The sequence below is a fragment of the Actinia tenebrosa genome, unplaced genomic scaffold (assembly GCF_029948245.1).
Source record: "Actinia tenebrosa isolate PJP-AT-01 unplaced genomic scaffold, QUT_ActTen_1.0 PGA_scaffold6__47_contigs__length_16458017, whole genome shotgun sequence".
In the NCBI taxonomy this organism is placed as follows: domain Eukaryota; kingdom Metazoa; phylum Cnidaria; class Anthozoa; order Actiniaria; family Actiniidae; genus Actinia; species Actinia tenebrosa.
The window spans coordinates 15,647,081-15,665,988 of record NW_028292583.1 but is presented as its reverse complement, the minus strand read 5'-3'; the positions used below and the strand labels follow the sequence as shown (position 1 = coordinate 15,665,988).

The 18,908-nt window shown below is 37.5% G+C and overlaps 4 protein-coding genes across 4 annotated transcripts; all 4 read left to right on the top strand.

Annotated features, from left to right (window-relative positions):
* Positions 1–2: 2 nt before the first annotated feature.
* On the top strand, positions 3–1,834 carry LOC148906190 (uncharacterized). The gene is made up of 2 exons (XM_089039422.1): positions 3–1,656; positions 1,745–1,834. Exon 1 carries the CDS (start codon positions 3–5, stop codon positions 1,371–1,373), a length of 1,371 nt encoding a protein of 456 aa, XP_088895548.1. The 3' UTR covers positions 1,374–1,656; positions 1,745–1,834.
* A 1,395-nt stretch (positions 1,835–3,229) lies between these two features.
* LOC116288259 (uncharacterized) lies at positions 3,230–9,283 on the top strand. The gene is made up of 4 exons (XM_031695033.2): positions 3,230–3,515; positions 4,780–4,842; positions 5,534–5,947; positions 6,480–9,283. Exons 1-4 carry the CDS (start codon positions 3,470–3,472, stop codon positions 7,019–7,021), a joined length of 1,065 nt encoding a protein of 354 aa, XP_031550893.2. The 5' UTR covers positions 3,230–3,469; the 3' UTR covers positions 7,022–9,283.
* A 264-nt stretch (positions 9,284–9,547) lies between these two features.
* Positions 9,548–13,678, top strand: LOC148906189 (uncharacterized). Its single transcript, XM_089039529.1, has 4 exons — positions 9,548–9,886; positions 10,693–10,752; positions 11,185–11,652; positions 12,780–13,678. The coding sequence occupies exons 1-4, from the start codon at positions 9,838–9,840 to the stop codon at positions 13,430–13,432; spliced, it is 1,230 nt and encodes a 409-aa protein (XP_088895655.1). The 5' UTR covers positions 9,548–9,837; the 3' UTR covers positions 13,433–13,678.
* A 766-nt stretch (positions 13,679–14,444) lies between these two features.
* On the top strand, positions 14,445–18,836 carry LOC116288464 (uncharacterized). Its single transcript, XM_089039530.1, has 4 exons — positions 14,445–14,859; positions 16,027–16,083; positions 16,464–16,889; positions 17,928–18,836. Exons 1-4 carry the CDS (start codon positions 14,817–14,819, stop codon positions 18,446–18,448), a joined length of 1,047 nt encoding a protein of 348 aa, XP_088895656.1. The 5' UTR covers positions 14,445–14,816; the 3' UTR covers positions 18,449–18,836.
* Positions 18,837–18,908: the final 72 nt, after the last annotated feature.

Here is an 18,908-nt window from a genome sequence, read left to right as displayed (position 1 = left end):
GAATGATCCTCGAGATCTTGTCTAAAGATACTTCGAAAACGGAGGAAAGAAAAATCAAGAAATCTATTCAGAAAGCAGGAGATTCCATATTCAAATTAAACCCGCAGTTGAAGGATGGAGTACTACGAGTGGGAGGGCGCTTAGTGAACGCACCAATCGAGGAAGGCATAAGACATCCAATCATCTTACCTTACGTCGGACACGTAACAGATTTGATCATAGACTATTACCACGTTAGCATTGGCCATATGGGTCAAGAAAGTGTACTGTCATCTCTCAGAAAGAAGTTTTGGATCGTCAAAGGAAGATCAGCGGTACGGCGCAGAGTACGGAAATGTATGGATTGTCAACGAAGGAACTCAAGACTCGGAGATCAGTTCATGGGAAATTTACCTCCACATCGATTACAGCCAGACCTTCCACCCTTCACGTACGTGGGTGTCGATTATTTTGGTCCACTGGAAGTGAAACAAGGTAGATCCCGCGTAAAGAGGTACGGGTGTTTATTCACGTGTCTAGCGTCGAGAGCGGTGCACATAGAAATTGCGCATTCGCTGAACACTGATTCCATGATTAATGCGCTGAGAAGATTCATCTCGCTGCGAGGCTGTCCGAAGGTAATCAAGAGTGACAATGGAACTAATTTTACCAGCGCGAACAAAGAATTGAAGGAAGAACTAAAGAAATGGAATCAAGAAAGAATCAGTAACGCCTGCGCACAGAAAGAGATACAATGGGACTTCAATCCACCAGCAGCCAGCCACATGGGCGGCGTTTGGGAGAGGATGATTCGCTCTACAAGACAGATACTTCGGGCGTTGTTAAAGGAACAATTAGTCAGTGACGAAGTTCTTTCAACCATAATGGCGGAAGTCGTGAACATCTTAAATAGCAGGCCACTCACGCGCAATAGTGATAGCCCAGACGATGATCTTCCTTTAACACCCAATCATCTTCTTCACCTACGACCAAGTCCCAGTCTGCCTCCAGGTACCTTTAAGAAGGATGATGTGTACGCCAACCGACAGTGGCGACAAGCACAATATCTAAGCAACGTATTCTGGGCGAGATGGACAAAAGAGTACTTACCCACACTACTGGAACGAAGAAAATGGAATATTCCTAACAGAAATCTGAAGGTTGGAGACTTGGTACTCCTTGCAGATGAGAACCACTCGAGAGGAAAATGGCCGCTAGCGCGTGTCGTTGAAGTTATCCCAAGCCGAGACGGATATGTACGGACAGTGAAAGTCAAGACAACTTCAACAGTAGCAACTTGTGCGAAAAGACGCCGACAAAGGGAAATAAAGACAAGTAGTGTTGTCCTGACAAGACCAGTAACCAAGTTATGTCCATTGGAGATGGAGGAATAAAGAGAATATTTGGGCATTGATATAAGAATGACTGTTAAAACGTTATCAACACTCGGTAGAGAGATTGTTAGTAAATGGACTCTGTAGAACTCCATTTAGGGGCCGGTGTGGCTACCGAGTCATATCCGGATCCGGTGCACGTGATATAAAGGTCACGTGACATCACGTTCGGGTTTAGTATAAGTGAATATTTGAACTCGTGCGAGTCGAGTTTGCAGGACTCAATATTGTTGTTTATTATCAGTATTTCTTTATATCCATACGGATGGATTCGTACAGTCTGGTAGGTTTAATTTGTAATTTCTTTCGTCCTTTCTTTTTTTTTTGTTTACTTTGCGCAATGTGTAATAATTTGTATTTAATTTATTCAGAAAACCGACTACTATTTCGTCTACAACTAAAAGATTACTTCTACTGCTGTAACAGGATAAACCCTTGAGTGAATAAATAGTTGAGTTTAAGACTGTACAAGATTTATTGGTACACCTAATGTGATTGGAGTCACAACCGCAAAGGAATATTCATTGAAGCGAAGAAGCATTGTCATTAGAGCGAACAGGCATACAATAAGGCGAACGGAGTCTCAATAGTGCGATGGAACTTTCATTAAGAAATTTAGCATTGAATTTGACAATCATGAATATGTTTGCGTAAGTTCATTAACGTTTTCAAACTTTCATTAGCGTTTTGGTGCAGACAATAAACCACAACACACATTCAATACAGCGTTTTGGACATTTATTCACGCAATACAATATAAGTATATTTTCCAATAGGAATTTTAGGATTTTAACTGTCTTTTCATTTTTTTTTTACAAGCCGTGAATATGATTTCGTACAAACAAAGCGCCGTTAGGTATAAATATCAGTCAGTTCTGAGTTTTTTAATCCCTCTTTTTTGGATATTGCAATGTTTCAACAAATAAACCAACTTCCAAATGAGTCAGACTAGCGTCTTTTGAGGGCCTATGAAGATCCACAGAAATGCATAAAATGGTACAACCACATGTAAACATATCGTCCAAGATGTTTAAATAGAGAACACATTCAAGGATAAATTCCCTTTTTTGTTTTTGAAAATGTACAATCGTGAAAGCACAATACACTTATATTGTATTGCGTAAATAAATGTCCAAAACACTGTATTGAATGTGTGTTGTGGTTTATTGACTGCACCAAAACGCTAATGAAAGTTCGAAAACGTTAATGAATCCACGCAAACATATTCATGATTGTCAAATTCAATGCTAAATTTCTTAATGAAAGTTCCATCGCACTATTGAGACTCCGTTCGCCTTATTGTATGCCTGTTCGCTCTAATGACAATGCTTCTTCGCTTCAATGAATATTCCTTTGCGGTTAATGAACAGCAAAAGGTGTAATTAAACAACTTGTAAAAGTAACTCTAGTGATTGCTAAAACCTCTACATGTAACACGTGGCTTTATATCACCTTCATACTATAGAGTATTGCTGGTGTCCTTATAAGATTTTTTCTAAGTATTATCAAACTTCATGACTGCTGTTATTCAATAAAATCTTGAGCCTTATCTCAACTGGTATATTGTATTTTAATAGCCTAGTTATTCTCCTCTTTCTCGTTTTCTTTTCGCACAACCCTGTAATATAAACAAGCCAATAAACTACAGATTCACTTGAAGTTTTGGCCTTACCGCACAATTTGAAAATTGGTATAAGATTCTTAAGTCAGCTTCGATATTGAAGACTCGTTAAAGTAAATGGCAAAAAAATTCCGACCATTCATTCTGCGATGAATGAGTGCCAAAAAAGAATGATAATTAGGTTCTAATGAATGCGCATAAATTGGCAGTCATGCAACGGTTGACAAAACATGACATCAACAATCGAACAACCTAGCGAAAGTTGTCTTGTCTTTAGAGTTGTGTTAGTGATATTCTATTTCTCGGTGTAAAAAAACAGTCGCAGAAAAAGCAACCCTAGAATTCATTTAAACTGTTACTGAACGACGCAGTTTGAATTTGGTGCAAATATACTGGCCAGTGAAGGAGAGGTGAGGAGTAAAATGTTCCATGAAGAACACCACAAGTGCAAACACGTTTCTTTCAAACCAACAGAATGAAGCGAAGCTTCGAGTTATCGGTGACACTGTACGATACTTTGGGTAAGTCAAACATAGGCTTCAATTTTTGTATCACCAACTACTATGAGTCGTATACGAAATTAGAATGATTTACCTTATTTAACCAACGCTAGAGGAGGCAAAAGCAGATATCAAAGGCAAAAGGAAAAAAATAGCTATGAAGTATTTCCGTTATGTATATCCAATAAACTCGAAGTGAAAAACTTTAGCTATAGCAGTATACAAGTCAGTACTGAGCACGCTGTCCAAGTTTATTCAGTCAATAGGCTAAAGAAGCCTTCTTGACTAGTAATTAATCAAATAAGATGCGTGGCAAGAGAAGCATGAAGACGTAAAATGGTAATTTTTTGGATAATTCGAGTGAAATGAATACGAAGGAAAAGTAAAAGAGCACGAGGATATGAGATATCATAAAAAGTATACTAGATAAAATATCAGGTCTACATGCAAATATGTAAGAATCTAGAATGTAGTTTAAGTCTAAACAAGATCAGTGCCTTGTGCACGTCGTTTTTGTTCTTTATCAACATTCTTCACATTTGTGACCCTTTCAATAACAAATTGTATCCTTGCTTCAAATGTTCTGTGATTCTCATCTTCAATGACAACACAATCGGTAAAGAAAAGTATAACAGACAAGGTTAGGCATACTAGAATACGAGGGAGATGTTTTATTAAGAGTATGGTATGAAGATGGTTCTGAATGATATTATTACAATTCAGGATATCATTTATATTTCTTCTCTGAAAATCATTTGTCATCATGAATGAGTTTTAATTTATCATTTGGACTACCGCCATCGTCCACTTTAGTTCATCATCATGATCATGATCATCATCGCTAACACAAACACCATTAACATTATCATTACCACCATTAAAATTATCACTACCACCATCATCACTACCATCAGCACAATCAACACCAACACTACCATCATCATCAATACCATCCAGCAGGCGGAATCAGGTTTTTTTTAAGGGGGATGGGGGTTGCACTATCCAGGATTTTCGTTTTAGGAGGGGGTGCAACTTTTGCTTACAAACTCAAACACCAATAATGCAGTAGACTATCAGCTCATCTAGAAATGGGAGGGAAAGGGGTGCGCTCCCCCTGCACCGCTCCCCTAGATCTGCCATCATCATCACCATCAACAACCCTCGATCATCATCATCACCAACACCTTCATCATCATCATCTCTACTGTCATCACCACCATCATCAACACCCAGCATTAATATCATTATCACATTACAATAACTTATTGCATTATGCTATTAATAGTTATAGTGCTAATGCTGCTCAAGTCGAGTAAAGTTAGTGTACAAGCCGTGCAGAGATACCGAGGTAAGTGTCTTTTTTACTGTTCTTATTTAACATAATTTAGCTATCGCTTGCCTTAAATTTCGGCCATCAATTCTTCTCCTTCCTTCGTATTTACTTCCCTTACCGTTTCTCTTTTCTCCCTTATACTGACAGCTATTTCAAAAAATGTTGATAAGGTTTTGCTTTATATATGTTGCCGTTGTTGCATGTAGGATACTGCATATTGCATGTTGAATACCAAGCCTGAAATTCTGAATTGTGCAAATATTGTGCATTGTATTTATATGTAAACAATGTTAGCACATTGAAAACTGAGCAAAGCTCTGGAAAAATTCCATATCGTATTGATCCTCTACTGATTGCATATATTCACATCGCCTTTAATACCCCCGAAAATGGGGTTTGGTTGCTAGCAACAAAAGGAGAAATAATACCCAGAGAATGGGTATGGTTGCTAGCAATAAAAAGAGGAATGAATACCCAGAGAATAGGATTTAGGGGACTAGGTATCAAAATCAAAATACCTAACATAGGATACTGGGATTTAGAATTTGCTACAATGAACTATAGGATCGATCCTGTTATTTTCGATGCCATTTCAGTTTAGTTTTGATTCACGGATATGGAATCCACACACTCAAAAAAGTGAAAACAATTTAGTGTATAACGACTACACGCGAGTATTTTCTTATCACTTTTTTCTTTTTTAAAGAAATTCATCTAACAGCTCTTAACGGGTCATTATCCAGTCCATATTATCCAAAAATATACCCCAAAAATATAGAATGGACCTGGATTATACGACCTACCCAATATACAGTTATACTTGAGATCAAAGAAATGGATCTCTACCGTTGCTACTTGGTTGACCCTGCGTACGAAGAGTGCACTCGGTACGATCACTTGACTATAACTAACTACGGGACGTTCTGTAATGGGATTAAACCAGACAAGGTGATTTCCTTCATACCCTGGACGAAAATATACATAACGTTTAAGTCTTTGTACGCAAGAAAACAATGTCGTGGGAATGGATTCAAGGCGTATTATAGACTGGTGATGGAGACAACTGTAGTTATACCGAAAACTTTCGTCCCTACGTATTTGACGGATAAAAATAAACCAGGTAAAGAAAAATACAGTAGGATAGGTTTTATTTGAGACGCGCATTTCTATAATAACGCCAACCCGTAAAACTACTTATAACTTTTCCAGCGGATCTGGAATAGTGAATTAGAAATGACGTCACTGCAAAACGGTATGTTTCCCCGCAAACGTAAACCATTCTTATGGGAAGCCATTTCAATGTTACGGCATGTCGTACCGCGTGTATGTGCTGTAATTCAGTATCGTATGTTCCCACTCATACGAAAATCATTCTTATTGGAAGCCATTTCAATGTTATGGCATGTCGTACCGTGTATGTGCTGTAATTCAGTATCGTATGTTCCCACTCATACGGAAACCATTCTTATTGAAAGCCATTTCAATGTTACGGCATGTCGTACCGTGCATGTGCTGTAAGTAAAGTACCGTATGTTTCCCACCCATACGATAAACGCTCTAATTTGCCGTAGTCGTACCGTTATCATGCCTTGAGTCTTGAATCTCGGGACTCTGATCACCTCACATACAAAACTGTCCTGTTTGTTTTTCAGCTAACAAAAGCAAAGAAATTCTAGAAGTGACAATACCAATTATATTCGGTGTTGTTGCAGTGGCTATTTTCTTGATAGGGTTAACTATATGGTGCTGTCGGAAAAAGTCAAGTACTCGTCAGTCACCCTCAGGTAACCGAGATAGAGCGCGGATAGAATCTCGTAACCGACTTCTTGGTTTGGAAATAGAACAGCGACAAGATCACGGAAGACCAACACAAGGTGATTCAATAGGTTATTCTGATTTGCTAAGGAATGACATTGTTCTTAATTCTGGCGTTCCTTGCGGTCCACCGCCGAGTTATGATGACATAGGCCGTAACGACAATTTAAACCGGTCACATAACTTGGAATTCCCACCGTCTTACGAAACTGCCATGAGTGAATCTACAGCTCATAGCCCTGAAAGATTAAATCAGCCGGCTAGTGGCATAGATGTACGAGAAGATCCGGTTAGTTCCCGACTACTAAGCCATGATCAGTTTCCACCAAATATTTCTAATGAAGTCAGTTCAAGAGAAAGAAGTGAAGTATTCGTATAGAGTATTTGTATACACTCAAATAAAGAACATAAAAGCTGAGACAGAAATGGCACATGGGAAATGACATAAATATATTATAATTTATTCATTTGCGCCATCCATGCAGTCGGTTTAGAATGCCAAAGGCGTATTAAAAACAGTGGATGATGCCACGGGTCGCCGGTCACAGCATGCATCTAATTAAAGTACTTCCCATGTGCCATTTCGGTCTCAGCTTCTATGTTCTATGTTTGTGAACCCGAGAACGATTCTTCAATTGAGTGTAGAAAGGTACACACTTGCTGGTAGTGTAATTTCATTTTTATCACACTCATGTTATCAAATGAAGGATGACAACACTCAAAAATTTGGACATAACGTCATTATTAAACAACGAGTCTATTTCAGTGCACTTGAAAATGAAAGTGATATAGAGCAATTTTATGTTCTAATAGAAAAAATATATATTTAAAAAAATAAGACTCTGAAAAGGAGGTTAATTTTGTCAATTCATAATCAGGAAAATTTTCAAAATATTGCAAATCCCGTTCTTAGTCTGAATTTTTTCAGGCTTTTTAAAAATAGTACTATATTCTCTCTTCTTCATTGTTATGATAATTAGATATGGGGATAAACACTCCGAATCGTATGGAAATACGACGCAAAGTGTCATGTTGCTCGTGTGCTTTTGCCTCCATCCTGCTTGCAGACTCATATATGCTTCTCCGAAAAGGACGTAGTGGTTTACCAGATAAAAACTCGCAAAAGAACCCGACTTTGAAGAAGAAAGTGTCATTACCGAACACAGATTGTAAGGGTGGGTCGGGAGTTCAACAAAGCACACGTTGTGTGCTTGATCGATTACTTGCAAGGAGTGGCAAATAATAAGCCTGAAGCGAGATGACGTTTTACCCCCGTCTCTAGACCATAATCCTTTTCACATTGCTTTTGTTCTTTAATTATGACTATTGTTCCTGTATTCTCTAAGGAATCAAAAATTTTAATATGAAAGAATTTAAAAAACTATTATGGTATAGAGTCGGGGGTAAAACGTCATCTCGCTTCAGGCTTATTCATGCGGAGGGTTTTTAAGTCAGCCGTGGATCAATCCGAAGACAGGGATTATCATCACACTAGATTTCATTAATAATATAATATATGCAAAGGACTTTGAATAGTAATGCCCTGATTCCTATATACTTATATATACTTATTTCGATAAAGATAGTCACCAAAAACCTAGAAAGCTGAGATCACTGATCATCATGGGAAACTTTTCATATCCAACAAATTTCGATACAAACTGCAGCTTGAGGATGCCCAGAAGGGGAGGGACTGTAACTGGTAAACGATGTGCAAGTCCATCAACAGCTATCAAGGGGCTGAAACATGTAAAAAATATCTACCCATAATTCTTTTCGGTGTCAGCTTTGTAGCATTTTAGATGACTAACTTTATTGAATACAATTGTTTCAATAAAGTTAGTCACCTGAAAAGCTATAAAGCTGAGGCCGACCAGGATTATGGGTAGATTCATTTTACACGTTCAACCGCTTGATAACTGTTCATGGACTTGCGAATCTTTTACCGGTTACAGTCTCACCTCTTCTGAGCATCATCGAGCTGCAGTTTGTATTAAAAAAGCTTTGCATATATATGCTTTTTTGATATGAAAAGCTTCCCATGATGTTCAGTGATCTCAGCTTTCTAGGTTTTTGTTGACTAACTTTATTGAAATAAGTGTATATTGAGTTCTTGAAAAAAGATATTCGTATTTCTATATCAAATTTATTCTTCGTTTGTACATGACGTCATAGCCGCCATCTTGGTTGAATGTCAAAATGAATTCTTTTCTTATGTCAACCAACATGGCCACCGCTTGTTTTGTTATTTCGCTCCCTTGGGAATGATTGAAAACTAGCAATGGGAAAATGTTTCAACAATCCCTGTCTTTATCCCCGCCATTGTCGCAATTCAACATTTTACGAAAAAAGCACAAAGCTTCTTAAGAGATTAGTTAGTTAGTGGGGGCTGCCGTATATGAGGATTCAGTTCTTCCCTGTAGGCACCCTTTTTGCAACTTTTTTTCTATTATTATTTGTTTGCAAATAAAGTTTTATTATAAATAAATAAAAAAAGTGACGCTGGTCAGTCACAAAACGTAAAAGAAAAAATGTCACTGTATATTTTAAAAATAAATGCAACAGTTTAATCACATGACACATGAAAATTACTACCTGGTTGATATTCCAGTTTCTTAATAAACGTTCTTTGATAAAACGTCTTTGTGGTTGACCTATTTTTTTATTCTTACTTCATTGACTTTTCGTTCTTTCAATCAATATGTAGCGGTGTATGGCCTTATTTGTTCATATTGAAACAGTGAGGTATGTAATCCAAAACGGTTGATCAACAGTGGAAGTAAAAGGTCTGATATGTTGCATATAATCATTGACTTTTATTGTGTTGTTTATAGTAATAAATCTCTACTGACGTCACTGTGACGTTTATGTCACGTGTGTAATTTTTTCCTGTTTATATTGGTCGTTTTTATCTGAAAGTCTAAAAAGAATAATGTTGGATGACAAACATCTTCCTTATTCTTCCGTTGGTTCATCGTTTCGATATTTTGTACACTGTTTGCGATACGAAGTTGTGATCGAAGTTACCGAACATCAGTAACGGTTTCAGTAAACCTTCAGTTAAAGTTCGCCAGACTAAACATTTTTGAAGATTTGAAATGCCAAATCAAACCTCTACCGAAATTACAACCAAATAACATCACTAACTGACACAGGGTTTTTCAGTTTAAAAAAATTAGAAGACATATTCAAGGCATGAGGAAACGAAAGCTCGACTTGTTGACTACAATGCGTGACGTTTTAGGTAAGTAGGCTATTTTATATTCACTCACATCGTTTTTATATTCGTAAATAATCATCTAAACTTGCTAAAAGATAATTCGTCGACTGTAAATACAAGATCGAGGTTTTAATATAGTTTTATTGATAGGTATGAATGTAATAGTGACAGTGACCGGTAGAAAAGATATCAGTCGACGAAAAGCCTTGTGACTGCATGAGTGATTGCCTTCAACGGCCAAAAATAGATCATATGTCATGACGCACTGAGTACTACTACATTTTGAAAATGGAAGCATTTCTGTGATAAAACGAAGAGATATATACTTGCACACATACACAAACTTAAATAGAACAGAGAACGTGGAACTCTGTTACTGCTAGTTCGTTCGCTTTTATACCTGATAAAACACTCCTCGTTTTTTAAACACTACATAATGACAGGATAATAATAAAAAATAATTTTTAATAGGTTTATATTTTAAACTACAATTCTAATGTAAATAATATTTTTATTTTTTAATTATTGAAGTGATGATGGTAAAGATGTGAGTTGAAGATAACTTGAAACGAACCATATCGTGATTCTGAATTTATATTTATAAAAAAACTATATGCATATTAGTATATGTTTCGCCAGAGAGTACTTGTTGACGAACGGAAAGCTCAGCTCTGGCATTGCATACTAATGAAACAGAAAAGATTGCAGTTATGTCTTATTATTTCAAAAATGATAATTGGAACGCTGTGATGGATTAAAAGCAAGTTGTCCGACTGTAAGTCTTGTCAAGCAACTGATCCGATTTTTTTTTTTTTTTTTATCACTTGCAGTTACAGGAGTAATAGTAATCATCTACATGCAAATGAATGTCCAAGCAATAAGAAACAAGCGTAAGTTCTGTCTTAAAAATTCATATTGATTTTATATTTATTACATCCTGCCAACAAAATGCTAAGTGTTCGTTTCAGAACCTCGCCACTTGTATTTGTATTCAAAGCTCCACAATATCCTCTCATCACTATTGCCATTGCCATACCATATCCTATTTCCATCTTTCCCGTCCAAACTTCCACATCTATACATATAAGGACACCATCCATGTCAAACAATAATAACAAACTTACTGCAAAATGACTGCAAGGAGGAGTGGCGGGTCTTGCCCCAATTCTTCCTAGGCCAGGGACTTGTGTACAAATCACTCGAATAACGAAGAAATTAGATATATAAAAATATAATACCACTTACTGATAACTTACTGATTGTCGATTTTGAATAGAACTGAAAAATGAGTGAGCATTTTGATTTGTCTTCTTCTTTTACAGGTATATATCTTTGGTCTTCAAAAGGCTCATTTAGAAGCCCAAATTACCCCGGGCCATATCCAGCTGGCCTTTATTATCAATGGTTCATGCCATATACTTCTAAAGAGCTGCGGCTTGAATTTGTAGAATTGGATCTTTATAATTGTTTTGTAAAGAAGCGCGACCAAGATTGTAACGACTTCGATTATGTGCACATCAAATTTACAGACCATCACGATAATGATAACTACTACTGCAACTGGAATATACCTACAAAACCTATTACTTTCTTACCCTGGACACATGCCACTATTATTTTTTACTCCTCTTATTTAAGTTCGGACTGTAAGGGGCGAGGCTTCAAAGTGAAGTATAGACCAGTTGATCAATGGAATGAAACTTCTACGCGTTGGTCGACAACAACAACGATGACAACGACGACGACAACGATGACAACGACGACGACTGGAACAAGTTCCGAGTGGTCAGGTAAAACACCCGATCGCGACATACATTGTCTTGTTATTAATGATAGTAAACCATGCATCGTGTACATATATATTATTGTAGTGTTTTATCGGTGTCTTTTATTCTGGAAACCATAAAAACGAAAGCAAAAAAGGAAAAGAAAAAGAAAAAAAATCCAAATGCGAAGGAAAACACGAGAATTTCCGATCTTCAATTATTCTCAAGAGGATAGGCTAATGGCAGATTAAATTTAAAATAATAATGATAATAATAATAATAATAATAATAATAACTTTATTCTGTATTGCGCAAATTCTACATAAATACTCAAATGCGCATCACAAACAACTGATAAGCTAAATCATTATAAATTCAAATACATACATAATTAGAAAAAGAAATCAATAAAAAATATACATACAAATAAGAAAAATATCAATAAAAATAATTCCTAAATACAAATGTCTTAAGCTTAGATTTAAAAGATGAAATAGAATTGGAACATCTATCTTCAAGAGGAAGATTGTTCCATAATTTAGGCGCGGCGCGCGAGAAAGCACGATCACCCAAAGTTTTCTTAGAATAAGATGGAGGATAACTAAGGAGAATGCCACTGTAATTTCTCCTAATAGTTTATCACAGAGATAAGTCTTGGTTGAGTTATTTAAAAATAACTCAACTAAGATGGCGGCTATTCATTAAATTCAGCAATTCAGGGTCTTTTCCACGTTCGAGTCCATTCGAATTCCATTATTGCTCTGGGGCTCTTGCTCCATAGATCATGCTCGCGAACTATTGCTCGTTGTTTCTGAGATCGGAATGAAAGAAGGCCTTCATAAAAAAGAATGGTGTATATTCAACTGCTTTCAGCATACATTAAACTAACAAACAATAGTTGTGGGAGACGTTAGGCAGATACCGACATCAAAACACGAATAATCGAGCTTCGTTCACTACAAGCAACACTGATACCTCTACATGATCCCCTGTGTTCTTCACGAAAATAATAAGAAAAATATACAGGGTATAACTAAACCTGGATCTTTGAAACACCTCATTCCCATTTCCTTTGATGCGACTGACCACCTTTATTGAAACAACTAGGTGTAAGTTATAGGCTCAATAAGTTTCTCATGATCATTTTCTAGGTGCTGCGCCAAGAAATGGAAACCAATCCTTGTCGTTTCCCATGATTTTCCTGCTGGTAGCAGTACCCATTCCATTTATACTGGTTATTGTGTGCTTATACTGTTGGTGTCGAACACGTCGTCGAAGTCCACCTGTAAATCAAGACGTACTACAAACTGCTATTAACAACTGGAACTACCAGACAGGCATACCAGTAACGCACACAGAAGGAACTGACCGAGTTCCGAATACTTATCAAGATGTTAGGTTTTTGACAGTAGACATGCCACCACTGCATAGAACTGGATCTTCTGATGGTATCGCCCAAACCAGGCGGCCGATTACAGCGCGTGGCCGTTATTCTGATCAAAGGCAAACCTATGATAATGAACTACCTGAGACTGTAGGTCATGATCCACCACCAAGTTATGATGAGGTATGGGAAAGCGACGATTTGAATCGTTCGCAGAGTTTTGAGCCTCCGCCGTCTTATGAAGCAGTTCTGAGAGAATCGTATCCGAGTCTAGACGATATTGATCAGGGAACTAGAAATGTGGATATTACAGAGCGTTACAATAACGATATTCAGGGAAATGTCCGAACACTGAACCATGAATCAAGTACTTCTAATGAAGCTAATTCAGGACGGAGAAGATTTGAAATAAATATATAAGAATGGAGAATTCCAGGGTCTTGATTAATGATGCCATAAACTAGTTGCTTATAATTTGAAATCAAGGCTTGCTATGACATTTTTTAATTGCTCCTGAAGTCGGTTGTATGTACGGAGGCCGAATAAGCTAATTATGCACGAGATAAGCGCTCCAGCGGAGAGTTATCCATAGGTACTCGGATCTCCAAGGACCTCGGGTAATGTTCCATTGTCTTTTAATAAAACTTCTTTTTAAATATTTCATAAGGGTTTGACCTATTTTTTTAATTCTTACTTCATTGACTTTTCGTTCTCTATCAATCAATATGTAGAGTGGATTGCCTGGTAAGTTCATATTGAATCAGTGAGGTATGTAATCCAAATGGTTGGTTAACAATGGAAGTGAAAAGGTCGGCTCAAGAGACTAAATAAGAGAGGGAAACTATTTCCGTTTCGTTTTTAGTGATTAAAACAACAATAGAAAAGAGCGCACGCACGCAAGTTGAAGTTGCACGGGAGTAGGACAGAATCGTACCCAGTCGTCATTTGTTTCACTCTTTTGCTCGCGGCGGGAACTCAATAAATCCTTCCCATCAACCACAGTGTGAGATCAACAAGACAAGAGAAGCGACAGGGTACGATTCTGGGGGTAGGGTAATGCGAAACTTAAACTGCATCCGGTTTCTAAAAATAGCCCAACCGGGAATGTAGATGTCTCCTTTATGCTCTCTTGGATTGATATATTATGTATACACGTACTTTTTAAAAACGTTGTCATCGCCAAAGGCAATAGGTGATTGGCCATTCCGAGACTGAAATGGTTTCGTCGACTACAAACAACGTTGAATCAGTGTCAACACCAAGGTTCTTGACGAGAATAAACACGTCATTTTAGCCATCTCCAATTGCTTTTCGTCTATCGCCTTATCCTATCGGCGATGACAACGTTTCTTTGAAATAGGTCAGTAATCATTGACTTTTATGAATACCCAACAATGGTTTGGATTAATATTAATGATATAGTCTCTACGTACGTCTCTCTCTTTACGTCACGTCGGTAATTTTTTTTCCTCTTTAGAGGATTTGTTTATATTGGCCGTATTTATCTGAATGTCTAAAAAGAATAACTGTGCGGATGACAAACATCTAAATTCGCGTTTCAGTATTTTCCGTTGGTTCATCGTTTCGAGGTTTTGTACACTGTTCGTTATACAAAGTTGAAGAGGATCGAAGTTACCGAACATCAGTCACGGTTTCAGTTAAAGTTCGCCAGACTAAAACATTTTGAAGATCTGAAATACCGGAATCAAACCTCTACAGAAATTACAACCAAATACAAGTAACATCACTAACTAGCACAGGGTTCTTCATTTACTTTTGAAGAATCAGAAGGCATCGACTGGGCATGATGAGACGAAGGCTCGACTTGACAATACGTGACGTCTTAGGTAAGTAGGCTATTTTATATTCACCCGCATCGTTTTTATATTCGTAAATAATCATCTAAACTTGCTAAAAGATAATTCGTCGACTGTAAATACGAGATCGAGGTTTCAATATAGTTTTATTGATAGGTATGAATGTAATAGTGACAGTGACCGGTAGAAAAGATATCAGTTGATGCAAAGTGTGAATTGTTTTAAGCAGCCAAAACTAGACCCTGTCGTTACGCAGTACTACTGCCTACATTTTAAAAATGCGAGCAGCGAGTAGCCTGCGTCAAATCAGGAATTTTTGTCGTAGACGGACTTAGCCGGAAAAAAAGTCCGGATGTGACGCAGGCTAGCAGCGAAGGATGTGCAAACTTATCAAAATTCTGTGATTGTAATTTCTGTAATAAAACGATCGAGAAGATACAAACACACCGACACAAGTATCACTAACAGATTACGTGAATCTCTATGTTACCACTACATTTATTATGTGGAAGAAAGAGAAGTGAACCATGAAATAATGACAGAATAATAATAATAAATAATTTTTATATTTCAAATTGTAATCCTAATGTAGATGATATTCTAATCCGTAAATGATGTTGATGGTAAAGATGCGAGTTCAAGGTGACTTGAAACGAACCATATCGTGGTTCTTCGAATTTGTTTTTTAAAGCGTTTGTTGATGAACGGAAAGCGCAGCTCGGCTCTTGCATGGCATATTGAAATAATGAAACATAATACATTCTTGGTGATCGATTTTAAGGCGTTTCGATACAGTTTCGTGATCACCAAACTGAACTTTTTCAATCGTCGCGTTGACAATGTTCTGTTTGCTGGATCATTTTAGAAGTTATACGAATTGTTACTCTTGGTTTGAAGTTTGTACTAAAGTATGTTTTATTAAAATCAAAGTTTTCAACGCAAGAAAATCGAGAAAAATTGGAAAAAATAAAAGTGCGCGCGATTCAGATGTGATGTAGAAAAACTGTTAACTCCTAAGAATCCCCTATTCAAGACAAACAAAATATCAAAGATTTAAAGAAATTTTTATGTTAGATTTGGAGAAAATCACGCGAACATTTCATACTCTCAGTTTTGTTTATCGCTTTTGCGCACTCAACTACATTGTAATGTTGTGATTCACACATTATCACCACTAACCCTCTTTACTCCTTGCAGTTACAGGAATAGTAATCATCTACATGCAAATAAATGTCCAAGCAGGAAGATACAAATGTAAGTTCTGCTCAATAGCCTCCTCCACAGGCATCTCTTTGGCTCGTTTTGATCCTCGGGTTCGACCCCCAACAGATAATATATATATAGGATAGCCTGCGAAGGAGGCTACGATAGCTTACTGATTGCAGGGGCGGATCCAGAAATTTGTTCAGGGGAGGGTGCTGCGCACAAAATTAACCCAGCGAGGGGTGCACCCCTTAGAATCAAAGGGAAAAAAACATTATTTTGTATTAATTATCTTCAAAGTAGGGGCACAAATTCGAACCAGGGAGGGGTGCGCACCCCCCCCCCCCCCCCCTGGATCCGCCACTGGATTGTCAATTTTGAATAGAACTGAAAATAGAGTGAACATTTTGATCTGTCTTCTTCTTTTACAGATCTTTGGTATACAGAAGGCTCATTTAGCAGCCCAAATTACCCCGGGCCATACCCAGGTGACCTTCATTATACATGGTTCATGCCATATACTTCTAAAGAGCTGCAGCTTGAATTTGTAGAACTGGATCTTTATAAATGTTTCGTACAGGAGAGGTACAGAGTTTGTAACGACTTCGATAATGTGTACATCAAAGGCAAATCCTACTGCAACTGGAATAGACCTAGTAAGCCAATTATTTTCTTACCCTGGACACAACAAAGTGTTGTTTTTACCTCCTCTTATTCAAGATCGGACTGTAAGGGGCGAGGCTTCAAAGTGAAGTATAGACCAGTTGACCAATGGAATGAAACTTCTACCCTTTGGCCGATACCAAGAACGATGATGATGACAACGACGACGACTGAAACAAGTTCCGAGTGGTCAGGTAAAACACCCGATCGCGACATACATTGTTTTGTTAATGACAGTAAACCATGCATCGTGTACATTTTCAATCATATTCTCCGAGAGCTTTATTGGTGCCTTTTGGTCATCATCAAAAACGAAAAAAAAAAGAAAAAAAAAAGAAAAAAAAAAAAATCCAAATGCAATGTATTCCCAAGAGGATGACTGAAATAGCAAAAGAACAGGCGGCAACGTGGTTGATATAACAAGCCGGGCTAATGTCAGATATTTTTTTGTTAAATTCAACTAAGATGGCGGCTATTGAATTCGACCAACAATTCAGGATGTCTTGCATATTGCAGTCAGACATTCAATAGCTCGATGTCACGTGACATTACGTCAGTGAGAAAGCTAAAATCTGAAGTATTCATCACTAAAACCGTTTGTTCAATATTTTGTTTAAGACTTAATATTTCCTTTCATCAAGAAAAGTCTTAAAATATTTTGTGATATTTTATATTTCATGAATATTATCTCCGATGTTTAGGTTTTTTTAACTATAGTAAATCGCGACTAGTCAATTTTTGTCACGCATCAGTTTCTAAAGCCAAATAATGTGGCAAATACCTTTCAAATGGTAGGTTTTTGACTTCTTAAATAATGATTTATATTGATTTGATGATTTGATTGATTTGATGATTTGATTGATTTGATGATCCAAACACAAATAATCGAGCTTCGTTTATTACAAGCGACACTGAATATTTGAACATTATCGCCAGTGTTCTTCATGAAAATAAGAAACACACATTCAGGGTATAGCTAAACCTGAATCTTGGAAACACCTCATTCCCATTTCCTTTGACTCAACTGATAACCTTTATTGATGGGTTGCAAGCATTCCCAAGAGAGTCAAAAGACAAAAGCATGGCAGCCATTGTGGTGCTAATAAGGAATATTTTGTTAAATGGCACCAACGCTACCCGGAGAGGCCGCAATGACGTAACGTGCAATCGAAGAATCGAAACAGCTTGGTGTAAATTATAAGCTTAACAATTTTCTTGTGATCATTTCCTAGGTACTGGTTCAAGCAATGGAAACCAATCTTTAAAATTACCGGTTACCGCAAAAGCCCTGCTGGCAATACTACTATCCATTTCATTTATACTGGTTATCGTGTGCTTATATGTAAGCTGTCGAAGACGACGTCGAAGTCAACCTTCAAATCAAGACGTACTACAAACTGCTATTAACAACTGGAACTACCAGACAGACATACCAGTAACGCACACAGAAGGAACTGACCCAGTTCCGAATACTTATCAAGATGTTAGGTTTTTAACAGTAGACATGCCACCACTGCATAGAACTGGATCTCCTGATGGTATCGCCCAAACCAGGCGGCCGATTACAGCGCGTGGCCGTTATTCTGATCAAAGGCAAACCTATGATAATGAACTACCTGAGACTGTAGGTCATGATCCACCACCGAGTTATGATGAGGTATGGGAAAGCGACGATTTGAATCGTTCGCAGAGTTTTGAGCCTCCGCCGTCTTATGAAGAAGCTGTCCTGAGAGAATCGAGTCAGAGTCTATAATTTGTTGTCGGATCAGGGAACTGAAAATGTGGAAGCGGATACAGAGCTAGTGTTACGCGATATTCAGATGTTCGAACACTGAACCCCGAATCACTAAGTACTTCTAATGAAGCTAATTCAGGACTGAGAAGATTTGAAATAAAGTTATAGCGATGGAGAATTCCAGAGTCTTGAATAGTGATGCCACAAACTTTAGTTCTTTTATAATGGGAAATCAAGGCTTGCTATGATTAATCGTCCTGAAGCCGCCGGTTGGACGGAAGGCGAATAAGTTAAGTATTCACCGGATAAGCGCTATTATAGGATAAAATACCGGGCTTTGATCGTACAGTTTATCTATATTAAATGCACAACATTATACAAACTTGAAAATAAAAATCAAGACAAATCACTGCCTGATAACTACAGAGTCAGAGTCACAGGCTTACTCAGGGCATGCAAAAGCTACCAATGACGTCCT